Source organism: Passer montanus, unplaced genomic scaffold, assembly GCF_014805655.1.
Source record: "Passer montanus isolate IOZ18808 unplaced genomic scaffold, ASM1480565v1 scaffold30, whole genome shotgun sequence".
In the NCBI taxonomy this organism is placed as follows: Eukaryota; Metazoa; Chordata; class Aves; order Passeriformes; family Passeridae; genus Passer; species Passer montanus.
In genome coordinates, this window is record NW_024367708.1 from 2,078,407 (window position 1) to 2,097,293 (window position 18,887).

Sequence of the window (18,887 nt, forward strand, 5' to 3'; positions counted from 1 at the left end):
CCCTGCAATCATGTGATAAATAGCTGTAGGGCAGATTCAGCAAGATCTCGAAGGTTATGATTTTACAATATAATGAATGTATGTCTAGTTCTCTGCCACCTGAAAAAGCAGCAAAACAAAGCAAGACTTGTCAGTATTTTGCTTATGGCAGAAATCAGACATTGTCCAGAACCCTTTATGAGACACACTGCTACTTCTTAACAAGTTTGATTATAACATTCACTCCAATACTTCAACAGCTCAGCTTTCCAGCATATGGCATAATTGGAAGCAGCAGCCAGCAGGTATCACATGTGAATAGAAAATGTCTCAAACTGAGTAACTACTGACTGTATCAAATATGTGGTCCTGTAGGTATATTGATGGGGGGAAATAATGTTAATAAAAGTATATTGAAAATGAAAGGATAGGTGGAACACCTGTGCAGTACATGAGGCAAGCAAATTACCTACAAAGTTCAGAAGTAGAAAATATCAAAAGAAGTCATTGAGGTCAGCTCAAAAATAACGAGATGAGACAACACAAAGGAACATTTTAAGAAATATAAACCCCAAACCTACAGACAATTTCAGGAGAAACTTTGAAAAGGTGGAAGACATCCACTGAGAAGAGCATTCTTAGGAGCAGGCAGACTCAAGATACATAACAAAAAAACTCCAAAAAGGCAACTCATGTCCAGGACAGCTTACCTCACTTGCAAAGGAACTGACATTTTTTCCTAGTCTACTCATTTATTGCCACCATGGAGTAGACCATGGATGGAATGTTTAATTCTGATCATGCTTTCTATAAATTACTGTGTCTAACTTTAGTAAAAATAGAATACAGGCACATCTATACCATTACCATCACAAAGTAATGGCCTGTGCTGAATTAATGTTTGATTTTGGTGACTCATATTACTCCACCTTAGGGGGTGACTGAGTTACAGCCATTGTATGCAGCTGCAATCATTGGCAGTTGAGCAGTTTGCAGAACAGTAACACCGACACTGAAGATGTATGAAAATGCATTGGAATTACACAAGATGGTGATGCAAGCCTGCCAGGAACACTTAGGGGTATCTCTGCTAATATCATCAGTATTATATGTGAAAGTCCAAGGACTTTAATTCAACCACAGGACCAAATTGTATGCTTTTTCCAGACAATAGGACAGACTCACTTGGCATCACTTGAGAAGTGTTAAAGGACCTAGAGTAAGTACACACGTAAATCACATCCTTAAAGGCACCTCACTGCAAGACAGTGCAGCATGATTTCACGCTGAAGGTAAGGCAGTAGAAAATCCTGCTAATGATAAGGTATTGTAGATTCATCTGTACATAGCCAGTAGAGATCAACCCCCAGTGAATTGTTCCAGGCTGACCTTGACCAGCTACAGTAAGGTACAAAATACCTCTTTCTTGTCTCCACAAGGATTTTACATTTAGGCAGATATCTCACAACAGCAATCTAGATAAAAACCATTTTTTTTCCAGTGAAGATAGAATCTTAAAAAAATTATAAAAAGGCACATCACGTTCAAAAAGTAATGAGTGTACAGCACAGTCCAAATGTAAATGAGGTTAGGTTTACCTCAGTCAATTGCATTGTGCAAAAAGAGACAAAACTGAAATTTCTCCCTTTCTGTTTCAAAAGATTTCTAAGAGCAGCAAAATTTACAGAAGAAAATGTCAAACAAATTGGCTTCACAGATAGATAGAGTCATATGATTTCTCTGTGTTTACAAGACTGAATCTTCTGTTGCAAGAGTTAATGCACTTTTTGAAAGTTACTGTGGCATGGCTTATAAGCTTCAGCGAGATGTGGTGGCAGTTCAGATTTCATGACAGAATGCTAACTTATCTCTGATACTGAAAAAACTAATGAGGTGCTATATAGTTGCAGAGAAGTGTTACATGTAGAGATATGCAGGCTTTTTTTTTGTTTTTCATTATCTGTGTAACTGTATAGACATAAAAGTAATGAAAACTCAAAACAGGCAGCAAAAGCTTAAGGCTTTAAAACTGGAATAAAATTATGTCAGTGTTTTCTAACAGAAATATGATAAATTTAAGCAATATCAGGACAAGCCCCTGATATTCCCACTAGCGTTTTCTCCTGGGTCTAAGGTCTCATGGGTAGTGCTTAGGTGAAGATCACAATTAAGCTAATACAGGCAATTTATTCTCATGCTGGTTTTATTCAAGTCAAAGCAATGGCATAATGTTAAGCAGTCTTAAAGATTCTCTTTGCTTTGCTTTTTGCCTATGGCTTTTAATTGAAGGTGCTATCACAGCATCCCTATCAGATGCCAAATGTCATGAGCAGTAGCAAGCAGGAGCACACAGCGCAGAGGGCTATCCTGACCCCTAACTATCTTTACTGAAGACAGCAGGATGTAAGATGTAACACTTTTCAGTAGCTAGAGGCTTACTGAAATGAATTACCACAATACTGAATACAACTAAGGCTGCTATTTAGCACCAGGATATGAAAATGTTAAATAATACCAAGTGTGAGACAGTGAATGCAGAGCGTTTTTTAATGTGGTCACCACTGATCCAAAGAATGAAAGTTCTAAAATTGGGAATTACTTCTGTGACATACTTTTGACACATAAATATCATAGTTGACAACGAGAAGTACTTTGTCTGGAAGTGATCTGCACCATCTATAAAGTTTCAGCAAGCACTGAATGGAACTGCTCTGCTGAAAAGTGTTCAGCACACTGCTTTGAAGAAGTAGACTCAAGAATCACTGACAATCTGTATATCACAGCAGTACTGCCAGCTTTCTTATTAAAGAATAAGTTTTCTTACAAGTTCAGTCATCTTTAAACCATTTTGAAATGTAAAGATATATGAATGTTTTCATCTCTCCTCCCAATCTCCCTTTCAAATTGCTGAACTCAAGAAACACTATCCAGTTACTGGGTTGCAATCTCCACTCTTCTGCTTTGTGATTAACATTTTTTTGTTCTTCTTTCAGAATCAATTTTCTATCATAAGTCTGTGACATACCACACCTATTACAAATTGTGAATGCATTATGCCATACATAAAAGTATGAAAGGTCTTATAAAAAGAAAAGGAAAACAAGTGAGCAAATAAAAACATATATGAAATAATTACTTCATCTAATTTATTTAACTACAACACATATAGAATGGCTTCCCATATTATACTGCCATACAGATATGCTTCCAAATGTTTCAAATCCTTGAATCTTAAAGCCCATGGTTCATTAAAAGTCTTTGTGTGGACACAAGCAATGTGTGGTTGTGAGTTGGGTGTACTAGAACAGATTGTACATAAAATGTGCCACTTCTGCACTGCAATACTACGTATTTGAGGGGAAAACTCAGATTTCTAATATGTGCATAAATGTTTTACAAAAATAAGAATTCTCAGAGAATAAAAGAATAAAAAGAGAAACATGAAAGGACAGAGACAGTATCTCATAAAAGAAAGAGATGTATTTAAGCATCAGCCAAATGACACTATTTTTCGTATCATTTATAGTGGAAGCTTGAAGACTAAAATACTTCACAAGCCATTAGTTTCTTGGTACTCTGTGATGGATCAGAATATTTCTTAATCAACTGCTAAAGCACAGAAGAGGGCCAAAGCTTAGATTCAGCAAAGCTGAGAGATACTGAAATCCAAGGATGTTCAGCAGGGATGCTATCAACAGACACATCACAAAACCATAGAAGTGCATCAGTTCCTCAAACATCTCAAAAAGCACCCATGCTTTTGTCCATTTCTTAGTCCAGAATTTGAAAAATCACATTAAGAAACAAAAGTTCTGATTTGTACTCAGGGAAGAAGATCAAAACCCCAAGAATGTTACAAGATTCAAATTACTTGCTGAAGGTTCTGGAGCCCACTTTGCCCAGAGGCAGCTTAAAAGCCTACACAGCCCATGCAGAAGTGGTCCTGCCCTACTAGTTAAATACTTTGGGCTGCATGATGTTTGTTGAAATGGATTAAAATTACAGCAAGAACAAAAAATAACAAAATCAAATGTATTTAAGTCTCATTCATATTTTTGTCTCATTTACACAGGATGGATATTCATAAAATTCATACAGATAGTCACCTACAGCTCCATTGTCCAACTGGACTGTACCAGTGCTCCCAGCAGAATAAACATTAGAAGCCACAACTAACAGGGACTGACCTCCCTTCATTTTTCTCATCTGTTACCCCACTATAGAAAAATATTGTCATTTTTAAGTTTGGGAAAGAAAAAATATGTTCTAAAATAAAAATAAAATGCCAGTCACCGCAGCAGATCACCTATCTTGTCTCATTTTGTACTTCTGTTGATTGACAAGCTGGTGCTCTTGTAGCATACAAAGGCAAAAAATCAGGCGCTCAATGCAAACTGAAATGTTTGACAGATGTAACATCTTTCTGCAACAAAACTGACGAAATCTCAGATAGCAAAGTCCATCTCCTGTATAGTAAAGAGATTAAATTTCAACAGGCAACGTTTAATGTCCTTAGCAATGCAGATTTAATGTGGGGGAGGGATGTTGTTTGGTTGGTTGGTTGGTTTTGTTTGGTTGGGGGTTTTGTTGGTTTTGTCGGTTTCTTATTTATCTGGCAGTAGTTAAAAATGCAGGCTTTGCAAGTGGTACACAGCCTACCTCCTGCTGCTCTGGATGCTGCAGACTTCAACACCATCCATGTTTCAGAGCACTGTTGTCACAAACTGAAGGCAATTTCAAATTCTCTTAGCGGTAACCTAGCATGTCACTGACATTTTGACCTGTATTTTTGCAATGGTGAAAGTGAGACAATCTGACAACCGACTGAAAATTCATACTGCTATAGACACATACCTTTTACCAGAGAGGTAAAAGAAACATTTTTACACTATAGTGTGAATGGCTTGTACTGTAAAGTTCACAGAACAAGATACCAAGGAAGGTGCAGAGCTGAGGAAAACCAGAAATACTCATATCAGCACCAAAACAAAATAATTGATATTTCATTACACTGTCTTACTAAAATAGATAGCTGATGGCCAGATAAGGATTTAATAAAAAGTCAGTAAAACTCTTTCTGCTAATTTGAAAACCTTTGAATTTGAGTCACAATCTAAAGAAGACTTCTCAAGGGCAACTGTGCACATACATTTTTGTTCCCACATGCACTATTCAAATAATACCTTCACTTAAAGAAATACATAACCTTAAAACCCTTCTCTTGACCTCAGTGAGAAAAATTGACTAGATAATGCTCTTCAGCAGAAAAGCGAAGAATATGATCATGCCAAATTATACTCTTCACTGGACGTGGGATGCAACTCACGATGCTGTGCTCCTCAGCTTTGTCACTCAGCTTAAAGCACTGTATTTTCTTCAGGGTGGGGTAAATCAAAAACCCACTGAAGCAGATTAGACTTGTTATAGAATTAGAATTCAGACAAGATGAATCCCACCACAATCTCAACAGAAGCAAAATGCACTGTGTGCAGAGGCACTACCAGCTAAGTGTACTGGTAAAAACTGTATCAATTATACTTTCTGTGAACATCACTTACAGAATTAAGGTTAGATCTGCCGTCAGAACCTGCGCACCTGAAGCAATCATGATATATTCATCACATGCTCTAAGAAGAGGGACTGGCATAAAAACAATATTCCCAAAACCTAGCTCACTGAATGGAAAGCTACTAAAAACAGGAATGAAATATCATTCTCTTTCAGAGTGTGCATCCTGTCAACACAGCAAAGAGGTGTTCTCTTAAAATTCATTAGTCTTCACCTTTCTCTGAAGCTCCTGCATCCCTTCCTGTAAAATCAAGCTTTTATGAAAACTTTCTTCCAAAAAATTTTTGGTAAGAGAAGATAGACCTCAGTGGTCAAAACATTTCACCATGAAGTTCAGCAAAGCAGCTACATAGGTCATATGTAGAAACATATGCATCCTACAGAACATTTACATCAGAAAGATAATTTTTTCCATAATGTTATGAAGGAGACAGATATTTACATCTAGCAGGCTTAGCATTTAAGACACACTACTGCTGGCAACCAATCAACAAGGGGCTGGAAGAATAGCAAAATACCATTCATAATGAAGTGTGGTCTTCCTCTTGACCTTTTCAGTGTTTTAAAGGCTCTATGACCTTACAAGGCATAGGTTAAAAAATAGTTCATTTGATGAAAAAAAAAAAATGTACAGGCAGATATTTAACACTTTTCAATGATAAAGAAAACCAGTAAGAGATTTTTCTTACTAGTAACACATGAAAGCCTAGGAGGTGATAAGAACATCCTTCAGAACTACAAATGAAGCATCTGGCAATTTCACTGCAAGGAATGAGGGCAAATGAACGAATATCAGTTTCAGGCTACAAAGTATTTTATAAATCAATATCAGTAGTGATTCTCTTTCAGCTATCAGCCAGTGAGAATATCCGATTTCATTTTCTGGACTGGGAAGAGGTGGTTATTTTAAAACCGCCTTTGTGCAAACCTGGGGCAGGAAGAAAAGGAAGAAAGAAAAATCCTGCTGATCCTTCTCATTTTATCAGATTCAGTTCAAAATAAAAGGATTTTAAATTCACTTCACTTCTGATTAATTTTACATATTTTTTAGATTTTGGAAATATTATCTCAATATCATCCTACTGTTTTTATACAGAAGCTAACATTAGAAAGAGCTGCAGATGGAATAAACCAGCAGATTTATCCCAGCCTGGATTCAACTTCAAATGATGAACTGTTACTCTAGAAAAAGGCTCTTTGTAGTCCTCTTGTAACAAGAAGCATGCATTTTTTGAATCAATTTTCAAGTAATAATATTAATATTTATTCACAAAAAGTTCAGAGTGACATTTTACAAAAGAAATTATAAACTACAGCATCAGGTCATAGGAAACAACACATTCTACACACCAAAATCTCCTGACAAATGAAGAATTAAAAAACTATCTCTCTGTGCCACAGAAGATGCAGGACAACCCATGTCAAGACTTTCAAACAAATCTCCCCCCCACCACCCTCCACCTCACTTGCTGCAAAAGAAAAAAAAAGCAAAAAATTGGTAACTTTTGAGACTGGTACAATTTAAATACCTCAGTATGACCACAAATCTAATTTTTAACTACCTTTCTCTGTATTATCACATATAATTCAGAGTATATGCAAAACCCAAAAATTAAATTGGGAATGAAGGCCAAATCATTCCAAGATTTGAACGTCCAAATATTTTTAGAAACATTAACATGAATTTTGTACCAAAATTGTAGCAGCCTTTATGTTTTCCTGAAACCCAGTGGTCCCAGGAATAATATATATATACAGGTTTGTATGGGTACAACAATACTTCTGTTCAAAACAATTTATCTTTTTATTTCAAATTTTCATAATTTCACAACCGGTGAAAAAGTAGCAATATCAATGTAAGGTGTCTTCTGCCAGACATAGATATTTCTGCTTCAAAAGAGAGTTTATAGCTCCCTAGAAAATAATCCATTGCAAGAAAATTATTGCAACTCCTTTATGAGGAAGTTTTTTTGTATGTTAATTGTAAGGGAACATTTAACATGCATTTTGTGTCTAGACTAGCACTTAAAATCTCAGTTAGGTAAGATACTAAAGCCTCTTACATAGCAAATGTCTTTCTAAAAGATAGAAATTAACAAAAGATGTTCAGTTCAGTAAAATATGATAGTATCTATTCATCTTTTATCCAAAGTCTGGTAAATCTTTCCACTCAAAGGAATGTTATCTCTCTGTAAACCAGAAATGAACTGTTTAAGTGCCCACATCAGTGTATGGGAATAAATAATTTTACATACATTGGTGCCACAGGAAAGCCAAAGAAATAAAAGAAGGAAAAAATGATACATGATTCTATGTATGTTCTTTTTCTTCAGCAAAGACATGGACATTACAGAATGTATGCAACATGGTTGTACTTGAATAGCAACTGAGAAAACTACGAGTATAGATTTTACAGACCATCATGATGTTCTGTGAAAGAAGTGATTCCAGGATATCAGGAAGCACCTGTAATTCCTGTTAGGTCTTTCAGAACATTTTATGTGCATTTTGTCAGTTAGATCCTGTATGTTAAATGCAATTAAATGGTAGAGTAAGAAGATACAGCATCTCCTAAACTAAATGAAACTTGAATCTAGCTAGTATTGAACAGAAATTGCCTAGATGAGTATCTATCTATAGGCATTATGTATCTGGCCCTTGGACAGTATTTATATAAGATAAACAATATTGCAAAATAAGAATCCTAGAATTGATGGAGCAAAATTACTCAGAACTTAAAACCTGCACTTCAGACAGGTAGACTGTTCCCATAAAGAGTTGCTGAATGTAAATAGGTCACAGTTTTCATATCTTTAAAATCTGTTGTTTATACCCAAGAAAGCACATCAGGGGCAAGAAAATTAATTCCCCAATTGCTGTCAACTGCGTTAGGGAACAGCAATAAACAGCTTACTGTAAGCCTCTAGCTACAATAAAACTGCTGTCAATAAAGTGTGGCTGATATGGTTTTGCTGTGCTAGAAGAAAAGATTCTTTGGAAGTGAAAATCTGAAATGGAAACTAAAAAGATTCTCCCTTGTTCCTATATACAAAAGAACATTATCACAAAATTGCAATAGCATAAAACTCTCAAGATCCAGTTCTCACTCACGTGTGTGGCACAAATTTCTTAGCATATGTGAAACTTTGGCTTTGGATATTTGGGACAGATGAGACTCCAGTGATTCTGATAAAAATCTCATGCACAGGAAACATTTAAAGAGAAATGAATATTACTGAGCTTTTACTGTCTGATCTGTATACACAAAATCTTCCCTACTCTAGCTGAGCATGTCTACCATCACTATTGAAAATGGTATTATAGCTTAGGGTTATGTTCAGATATCCCTTATAGCTCCTAGTTTACACATGCTCATAACTTTCTGAAAAATTCTTCTTTTCACCTGAAATTTTCCATGCTTGGTCTCAGCTCAAAGATGAACTTCTTTAGACAGTTCAGCAAAATCTGTTAACCTATTTTTCAGTTATACAACAATAGAAAAAATACACTGTACATTGTCACCATTTCTAATATTTTAGTATAGATATACAAATATACAGAACTAGAAAACAACTGAATTTTACATGCAGACACTTTTCCAGATGACTAGTCCTCACCCAAGACTAATATCCATGCTAACACATAAACCAAACTAAGCAAACAAAAGAATGTATGTATTTTTTATTTATACTAAGTGATGAAACAAGGCCACTAAAAATAATACTGCACGCAGAATTGTGGAATGCTATGGTTACAGAATTTTAATATTTGCAGGTGACGTAAGCTCTGCACTGCTGTTCCAATGCAGATTTCCATCAGCTTATGCACCTTGAAATTGCCACTCTCAGCGTATCAAATTAAGAGTCATTAATGTTTTCAGCTTTTCTTTTCTCTTACATAAACTCCAAACTTACAAATTTTAACACTCCAGAGTAAGATAACATCAATTAGATTTGCCACATAAAGCTTAAGTGATGTGCATTGATCAGCAGGAGCCTGGCTACTTGTTCCTTGATCAGGCAAGAAGTCCATTGGCTAAAAAAGGAATAAAGCAATCTCTACAGAGCTTATGTTATTGAGTATAAGATTAAAAATATACTTTAGTATGGAATGTAGTTAATGTGTTATTCGAGCCCCAAATCCTTAATTTCTGCCACTAGAGCACAGAAATACGAGGACGGTGTTTACATATATTCAACTTTCCTGAATCTTCTAGAACTGTGCACATTTCCAAAATTTCTATATTATCATTTTGATTCAGAAAAGTGCTTATAGTGTGCTTATGACTTTTTCTTGAAGACAACATCTCAAGTCACTTGGACTTTAAGGATCTGCTTCAGTTTTACCACATTAAATGAAAGTTAAGCACATGCCTAAATGCATTTTGATTAGGAATGAAGACTGAAGGTTTTGCCTATAACCTATACTGATACATATTTTTAAACCTGTGTTATTTGCCACTGCTGTGCTTTAAATCTGATTAAATGAAGTTGTTATAATTTTAAATTGGGATAACCACAGTAAATTTGCCTTAATTTCTTTTATTATTTAACCTATTGTTAATCTAATGACATTGAGTAGGAGTTTTTGTCTGTTTATTTGCTTTTCAAAAGAGGTCTTTCACATAGAAGAATGCAACATGTCGTCTTCTGCTGTATTTCTATGTAGCTGTTTGGTGTAATGACTTACTAATTTGAAGCGCATTTTAAAGTTCAATCAAATACTGAAAAGAACACTGATTGAGAAGCCTGCATAGATTTCAGTATTCTTTATGAGTCATAACACTGATTTTGGAAGCTTAGCTATATAAGCTGGTGGTGTGCAACATCCTTTCCATACTCCTAATTATGAGAATTAGCATTTAGAACAATCCCAAGTTCAAGTATTCAAAAATGCTCTTTTCAGAGCATCCACCAGGTTTACTGCAAGATAGGCACTTGAAGAAGGCTTTGGTTTTCCTACTGGGTACTTGTGAAACATCAGTCTGTACAATTCAAACTCACATATAAAAACTTAACCACAGAATTTACACTAAATTTATTGATGATTGCACAGAAATTGCCCACCAAAAAAACAAGAAAAAACAAACCAAAACCCCAAAAACTGCCCTCCAAAACCCCCAAAAACCTAAGAATATTTTTATTGAACAATATGTTTTTAATTCTAAAAGCTTTTTTTGTTTAAGACCCAGTTCTAACATATTTCTAGGGCCACATGCCCATCAAAAGCATCAAGATTTTGCTTGAATGAAGTCCAAGTGCTTACTTAGGTCTCAGCTCTTTGCTAATATAAATGTATCTGCAAGACACACTGTGTGTGCATTTACCTTGAACTAAAAGAAATTGTAAGTGAAGGTGGAGGATACTAGACTTTCTTAGATATATATTTGTCCTGTATTTCATCTTTCCCTATCTTAACATGATCCACAACAATTCCCATGTTCTTTACAAAACCTACCAAGATACTGAATATACATAAGTAACCTAACTCAACATTAGATGCAGAGAAATTAGTTATGTTAAACCTGAAGAAAACAGTATAATGGCACAGGATTAAGCATCTCTTCCTAAAGGAATTTGTAAATTTTTTTTTTCAGATGCTGTGGCATTAGCACACACTACTGTTCAGTAAGGTCTTTAAATCTGAATATTTTGCTTAAAGGCCATGCTCTATCACAAATTTTTAAAAAATACCTATGATGGTGTATTTCACTCCTGTGAAAACGAATATTAGCTAAAATGCATCATAATTTTGGGAATTACAGACAGAAGAATAGGAAGATTGTTGATGATTACTACCATTGATGGTTATACTACTTCATCCAAAATTGACACGGAAGCCTAAAAAGATTACATCCTGTAACACTCATCACCGGGACAAAAAAACCCAAAAAGACATTCTATTGTTCCCCACAGGAAAAAAAATATACAAACTCAGATTAGGTAACTGTCTACCTAAGAAAGAGTTGTACTTTCATTTACATATAATAATACAGCTTTTTCAGGAAGCAATCCAAATCATGAGTATCTACTGACTTCAAAAAGGATACATTATGACTTCAGTGATATTTGAATCAGGTCCACATACAGTTATAATTACACATATTATTAAGTGGAGACGAGGGTACTTAATGCAATGAACACGGGTAACTGGAAATACTGTCAGTTGTTTTTGTATGGGTGTGGGAGTTTTTTTACCCCATCATGTTCAATTTTGCCATGCAGAGCTTACACATTCTGTCAGGCAAAAATTCTGGGTGTCCCAACTGCCTCTAGATACTATGGGGAGTTAAGTCTGAGTTTTCTGATTTTAGAGTTTGGAAAGCTAATTTATGCCTAAATTAAAATAACCTCAGAACAGAAAAGGAATGTGTGATTTGAAGGGATAACATTCTGCAACTAAAACTGAGGAGAAAACTTCAGACAATTAAGCACAGACTTTGCAGAGCTCTTCCATGCTTCTTTTTTTTTTTTTTTTTGGGGGGGGGGGAGGGGGTTAATAGCTTTTTTTTTTGACTCATGCTGACAATATCTGTACAGTGCTGTGAGATGGCTTAGAAGACCCTGTTTTAAAGTCCCTTAGAGAGATTAGGGGCTTGTGAGATTCTTCTGTGGTGTCTTCAGTGTCTCAAAAAGAAGGAGTTGTGTCAGAGCAGTCACTTCAGCAGAACTGCCTCCAAAGTGTTCGTTTTATTCTTCGCACCTGACAAACACGCAAAGCCAAGACACGCTTCTGGGAACGGCACATCCATCCCAGATAAGGCTAACGCAACAACAACAAGATGACTCTGTCCTAAACTCGGCTACCGTCAAAATCGCTTTGCAAAGACGAGCCTAAATGTGTCTCGCTTCTCTAGGATCCACATCCCTGACAAATTCAGACAAACCACCATCGCTCGGGGGGTACTGCGCCCGCAAGGAGCGACTCCCAGCACCGAGGGGCCACGGAGGGAGCGGGCACGGGGGGAGCGGGCACAGGGAGAGCGGGCACGGGGGCAGCGGGCACAGGGAGAGCGGGCACGGGGGCAGCGGGCCCACGGACGCGACTCCCAGCACCGAGGGGGCACGGAGGGAGCGGGCACGGAGGGAGCGGGCACGGGGGCAGCGGGCACGGGGGCCACCTACGGGCCGCGCGCGCGCGCGCTCCCGCGGCGCCCGCAAGAAGAGCGCCCGGAAAATAAATTAAGACAGCACCGCATTTAAATCTTTATTAGCAAGGAGTTGTTAGACCTAAGGAGAGAGGGAAAAAAAAAACCAAAAAACACCTAATGCTGGATTTGGTTGAAATATGAGTCTCTCAGCTTTCTAATCCCTCTTCATATGGCGTGTTTCACAGTTTAAAATGAAATATGTCAGATCACTTATGCATTACTAAGATGAGAAAATATTTACAATAGGCTGACTTTTTTTCTTTTTCCTGCATAATTCAGATGTATTCAAAGAACGCATTCCTTTCAAAAGTATGCTTTGGCCGTTTTTTAAAATATTCAGCAAACCGTCTATGTGATACCAACTTTCGTCTATTACAATAAAATCATGTTGAACTCAAACAAGAGGAAGACTTACGTATGGCTTAGTTATATACTACCAATAAACCATGTGCTTCACTGATGAAGTAGCTTGGAAATTTGGCTGTCTTTGTTAGGGGAAAAAAATTAACTCTTTTAGTAACACTAACTTAGCAAGGTTCCAAATCAGCTCGAACTGCAAAAGAAATTCAAGCCAACTCACTTTGAAATTTGAAACAATGTACATATCCCTTCAACCTTGAAACAGTCAAATTTCTGACTGAAATTTAGCAACAGTTCTTCAGTAAGTTTTACAATTGGACAGTTAAATACTGGGGAGAAAAAAAAAAGTCCTTTTTTTTCAGTTTTGCTTATGCACATGTATGTGCACATGCATAGAGACATAAATGTCCTCTAACAATCAAAATTCTTCAAAACCCAAAGTATTAGAGGCATTTTGCAAACACATGGTTAAGCCCCAGGTAAATGATAAAAAGCTCAAGGTTTTTGTTTGTTTGTTCTTGTTTTTGGTGTTTGGTTTAGGTTGTTTTTTTTTTGTTCCCCCCATAATTTTAACTACATTAAATTAGCATTAAACAAAAAAAACCAAAACAAAAAAAAAAAAAAAAAACCACCAAAAAAACCAACTCACAACACAGTGGCACTTTTAATACTGGTTGATCGGGCACTTGTATGCAGTACTTATAGACCAGTAAAAGTGCTCGTTTACCTGTCTGGTGTGTAAGGGGCCCTTTGTCTTGAAGCCTCCTTGGGAACTGCACTCTGAGGCACTGAAGTGATCTGAACTAGTGGAAGAGCGTTTGGAAAGGGTGTCGCAACCACCAACAAAGGTGTTGTCCAACGGGAGTTCCTGAATCACATGGTGCTTTTTCACTGAAACTGGAGTGTCAGGTTTGAGATGAAAAGCAGACTGCGGAGAGGCAGATTTGTAATGCTTGGCAAGATCAGGACTGTTAGGCTTAAAGGTTGATGGTGGTGCTGTGCCCCAATCAAATCTTCCTATACTTTGCTCCTCCAGCTCCGATGGAAGGCTTATTGTCCCGTTGATAGGTTCATGAACTGCATCATCAGGTTTGGACTCCTCAATAGTCACAAAGTTCAAAAGGGAGCTCTTTGGAGATTTCCTTTTCTTCCTTTTCTTTTTCTTGTTTTGTTTGTTTTCCTGATTGGGAGACATCCACTCAGCACCTTGCTTGCTCCTCTGGGCAGCTTTGAATCTGGACGCATGTCGACAGCGAACAAGAACCGTGACAAATATCACCACTATGACAACCATGGCACCTGCCACAATAGCGATCATGATTGTGAGATAGTCCTCATTTTGGTAGGGCTGGCTACTGTCCCCTATGTTCCGATCCAAAGGTGTTTCCATAGTCCTACGTATCAAGTCATAAATATAAGAGGCATTTCCAGCAGTATCATTTACATATAAAAATACAAGCACAAGAGTATGCAGGGATTTGGGATAACCCAAATCACTTATGTTGACAACTAAGCGATGCAGGCCTATGTCATTAGGAGTTGGTTTTTCTTCCAGAGTGATATTACCTGTCACCGGATCAATCCGAAACAAGCCCTTGTTATTGCCGCTTACAATCGTGTACTTCAGCTCAGCGTTCATGCCAGTGTCTATATCCACAGCAAAGACTTCAGCTACCACCGATCCTGGAATTGCTGAGAGTGGCACTAGCTTAAAAGAAGTATTAGAAGGTGGGTAGATGACAACAGGACTGTTATCATTGACATCCATCACGTTTATTGTTACTTTTGCTGTAGAAGAGCGAGGAGGTTGCCCTCCATCCACTGCCTTAACATCAAAGGTGTAAGAGCTCTGCTGTTCTCGATCAAAAGAAACGTTGGACTTTATAACTCCAGAGTATGGATCCAGCACAAAGTTTTCATTGTCATTCAGGATGGAAAGGGTCACTGCTTTATTTTCCCCAGCATCTGCATCAGTCACTGTGATCACCCCCACCGTGCTATACTTTGGTAAGTTCTCTGATACGAAAAACTGGAAATGATTATGAGTAAATTTGGGACTGTTGTCATTTTCATCCAACACAGTAACAATTACAGCCGCTTGACTCTGCAAAGGAGGGGTGCCGTTATCTCGGGCTGTAACAGTGAAAATGAAACGTTCCTGCTCTTCTCTGTCAAAAACTCTGGAGGCTGTCAAAACTCCTGTCTTTCGATCCAGATCGAAAAAAGAGGCATTAGGACCAAGCTGATAAACAATGTCTGCATTTTTCCCACTGTCTTCATCTGTGGCACTAATAGTTGTTAAGTATAGACCACGCCGGTTGTTTTCAGAAACTGACAGCTCAATTACAGGCTGGCTGAAAATCGGAGGGTTGTCATTTTCATCCTCCAGCTTAACTCTTACCAGGGCAGTCTGGTTCAAACTGGGCTTGCCAGAATCAGAAGCCACAATTTTAAAGCTGAATTCTTTGGTGCCCTCATAGTCCAACAAGGAAGAGGTCTCTAACAAATACTGGTTGTCGTAAACTGCTTTCAAGTGGAAGGGGACCTCTCTCTCAATGAAACAGATCACTTTGCCATTCACATCAGTGTCCTTATCTGAAACCGTAATTAGGGCAATCTTTGTATTGATGGGATCTTTCTCAGATAAGTACACTGTGCCATTGATGGGACTTATTATGTACCTGAGGTCTATGTTAGGAGGGTTATCATTTACATCAGTGACATTGATGGTGACAGTTGCCCGGGCTGGTGTAGAGCTACCATCACTAGCCAGCACTGTCACTTTGTGAATAGCAGTCTCTTCTCGATCTAAGGACTTCTGAACTGTGATCAGCCCTGTAGTGTTGTTTAAAGCAAAAAATCTTTTGGTTGCAGGAGCGACTTGGGCACCAAAAATATATCTGATTTCTGCATTGCTTCCTATATCAGCATCTGTAGCATGAAGCTGAATTACAGAGGTGCCTACAGGGGCATTCTCTGGTATATGGACCTCCACTTGACTCTCTTTAAAGACTGGCCTGTTATCATTGACATCACTTACTGTGACTTGCAGGATAGCTGTGCTGGATTTCTGGGGGGTACCTCCATCCTCCACTTTGATTTTCATCACGTAGGTGTCCTTTTGCTCTCTGTCCAAGTTCTGCTGCACAATCAGCTGAGGCCATTTTTCCCCTTCTGGAGTTTCTACAATATCCAGTCCAAAGACACTCTGCCCATTTAACAACTCATAGTGCTGCACACCATTGAAACCTGTGTCAGGATCGGTTGCTGATGGGATTGGAAAGCGACTGTTGATCAGAGTGTTTTCTGGGATGGAGATATTGATGACAGGGGACGGAAACATAGGTGCATTGTCATTAGTATCCTTTACAATGATTTTTATTTTGATCAGCCTAAAAAAGTCATTGGGGAGAATCACCACTTCAAGTTCAAAGAAACACTCATTTTCTTCTGCATAGGAAGCTCCAGCACATAGTTTTTCTCTGTCTATTCTGTTAGATGTTGTAAAGATTTCCCCCGTGTTACTGGACACTTTGACCAGAGGTGCATCCCCTGCTTTAGACACCAGTCTGTAGACAAGGCTGGCACTGGTCCCTGTGGCAGCATTGATATGAGAAATGTTCAGGTCCTTTGGTATGTTCCCTATGGGCACGTTTTCAGGCAGCTCCTCTCTAATAGTGTAAATAAGTTCTTGAGCTATAGCAGAATCCAGCCTTAAACAGGCAATCAAAGCGGCCAACAGGTAAAAATCCCTCAGGTCCATGATAATGTTTTTATTCTCTTTCCACGGATTTTAGGACTTAAAGGTTTCCAGAGAGGAATGATGCGCGATTTGCAAGAGGAGGCATGCATGGACTGCAGGATGCATTACATCTCATTTCTTATTTGGAGACATCACTGTCAACACAACCACACAGAACAGCATTATTGTTTCTTTTAGGCATGATAAATCCACAATCTCCAACTACTACTTGTTTTTGCAATGCACACTTCCAGCAGTACATTTTCCTACTGCTCCCTTTTACAAGCAAGCCCTCCGGACAAATGCACCAATATCCCATCGGCTGCATTTGCTCAGAGCACGAATGAAAATAACTACTTGCAGGATTAAGGGTACCTACTGTTTCGACACATACTTTCTGAATAATTTCTTGGTACACCGTGTAATCCCTAAAGTGCATTCCCCCTCTACCCTCCTCCACCCAGTCATTTGGTACAAGTAAAAAACCTTCCCGGACTACTTCTAGATTCTAACTGCTATGCCAGCTGCCAAATGTAATTTGCTGTTTTCTTCCATATGTATTTTTTAGCTCTTGCTAACCAGATTTTTCTCTGCTCACTGTGCCTTGCATGTCCCTCTATAGCTATCGTACTGGGAAATAACCACCCGGACATGCTGCTGCTGCAGCAGTCGTCACTGGCTACTTCACATCCCTGTTAACTGATGAGACAATAACAGGACTTACAGTTTCTTACACTCTCAGCTCAATGTTTCTTCTCCAGATGTTGGATAGTTCTCCTCCTGTTTAATAACCTAAAACTTTATTTTTTTTTTAAACACAGTCTAAATCAGGAGGCTGGAAATTCCAAATGTAACTTAGAAGCAGGAAGCATGTTTACAGATGGGGGAATATACATTTTCTAATGACATGAGGAGGAAAAAAGGTGCAGCCTTTCCCCATTGACACTGGTCTCCCTTCAGGACGATATTAGCAGCTGCCACATATAAATACTGCAGACTAATAATGCAGGTGGAAGAAAAAAAAAAATGAAAGCGACTGACAGACTTCTGTTTGCATGCACTGCTAACCGCACATTATCGGGGTGCAAGGCTGCCAGCACCTACAGTTTGATGGAACTAGGCAGCCCTGAGCACTAATCTTATCTGCATTAAGCTGCACGGTAACTGATGCCTGTGATTACTTCCAGCAGAGTAATGCAGGTAGGGATGCAGAGACAGCGACTAGGTGAGCCTTTCCCACCAACATCAACAGAATCCCAAACACTGATTCTTTCCCTAGATAAATACACTATGTGTTGGCTTTTTTTTTTCTTTAAAGGAAATGCATCCCAGCATAAGAGTAACTTTGCACTTACGTTAGTTGTCTACCTTTGACGATCTGCTGCAGCTAAGCAATGATCTGTTCCAGCAGATACAGCACAATGCATCTGGTAAACCACCAGTTTTGGAGAAATCAGCAGCAGCCAAACGCTTCCTCCTCGAGATATGTGTTGCTTCGGGGTGGCAAATTAGCAACTCCAGGGAACAAATTCACAGTTCTGTCGTTAGTCATCCTCTCCACGTTTCATTCCTGTGAAGCGGCGATCCTTTGGGTGCCTAACGTGCACGCAACAACCCAAACAAACAGCAAGAGAAAAATCCGGTGCACTTCTTAGAGCGGGGGTATTTTCCACTCTGCACTGCACACCATTCCCGTCCCTCTCTCGGCAGAGCAGAGGCAGCTACATGAAGTCTGCAACTTCTGACTGGAAATGGCAAGAGTTGGTCTGGCGGTGCTTCTCCCTCTTTAGCTCTGGGGTGACAGTTGCCCAAAAAAAAAAAAAAAAAAAAAAAAAAAAAAAAAATCAAAAAAAGAAATCCTAATAGGTTATTGCTTTAGTGACGGGAGGAAGCGGCGGCGCTTTCCCTCCTCCCTCCCTCCTTCCTCCCTCCCTCCCTCCCAGCCTCTCTCCCTCACATACGCTCTCTCCTTCTCCCTCTCTCTCTCTGAACTGAAATTCTTGATATAACTCTCAATAAGCCCAGAGGGAGGGTGGGAGCGATGCGAGGCCACCCCTCCCGCCGCACCGCATTGGCCCGCGCCGGCGG

General features: G+C 38.6%; 1 protein-coding gene across 7 annotated transcripts in view; it reads right to left on the minus strand.

The window, feature by feature from the left end:
* Window positions 1-18,585, minus strand: part of PCDH9 (protocadherin 9) — a 671,353-nt gene extending 652,768 nt beyond the window's left edge. For all 7 annotated transcript variants that reach the window (XM_039714629.1, XM_039714628.1, XM_039714627.1 and 4 more), the window contains exons 1-2: window positions 18,155-18,585; window positions 13,785-16,954 (exon numbers count right to left, since the gene is read on the minus strand). In XM_039714629.1, coding sequence (XP_039570563.1) covers window positions 13,785-16,820 — 3,036 coding nt within the window. In that variant the 5' untranslated portion in view covers window positions 16,821-16,954; window positions 18,155-18,585. The remainder of the gene's footprint in view (window positions 1-13,784; window positions 16,955-18,154) is intronic.
* Between the last annotated feature and the right edge of the window lie 302 nt (window positions 18,586-18,887).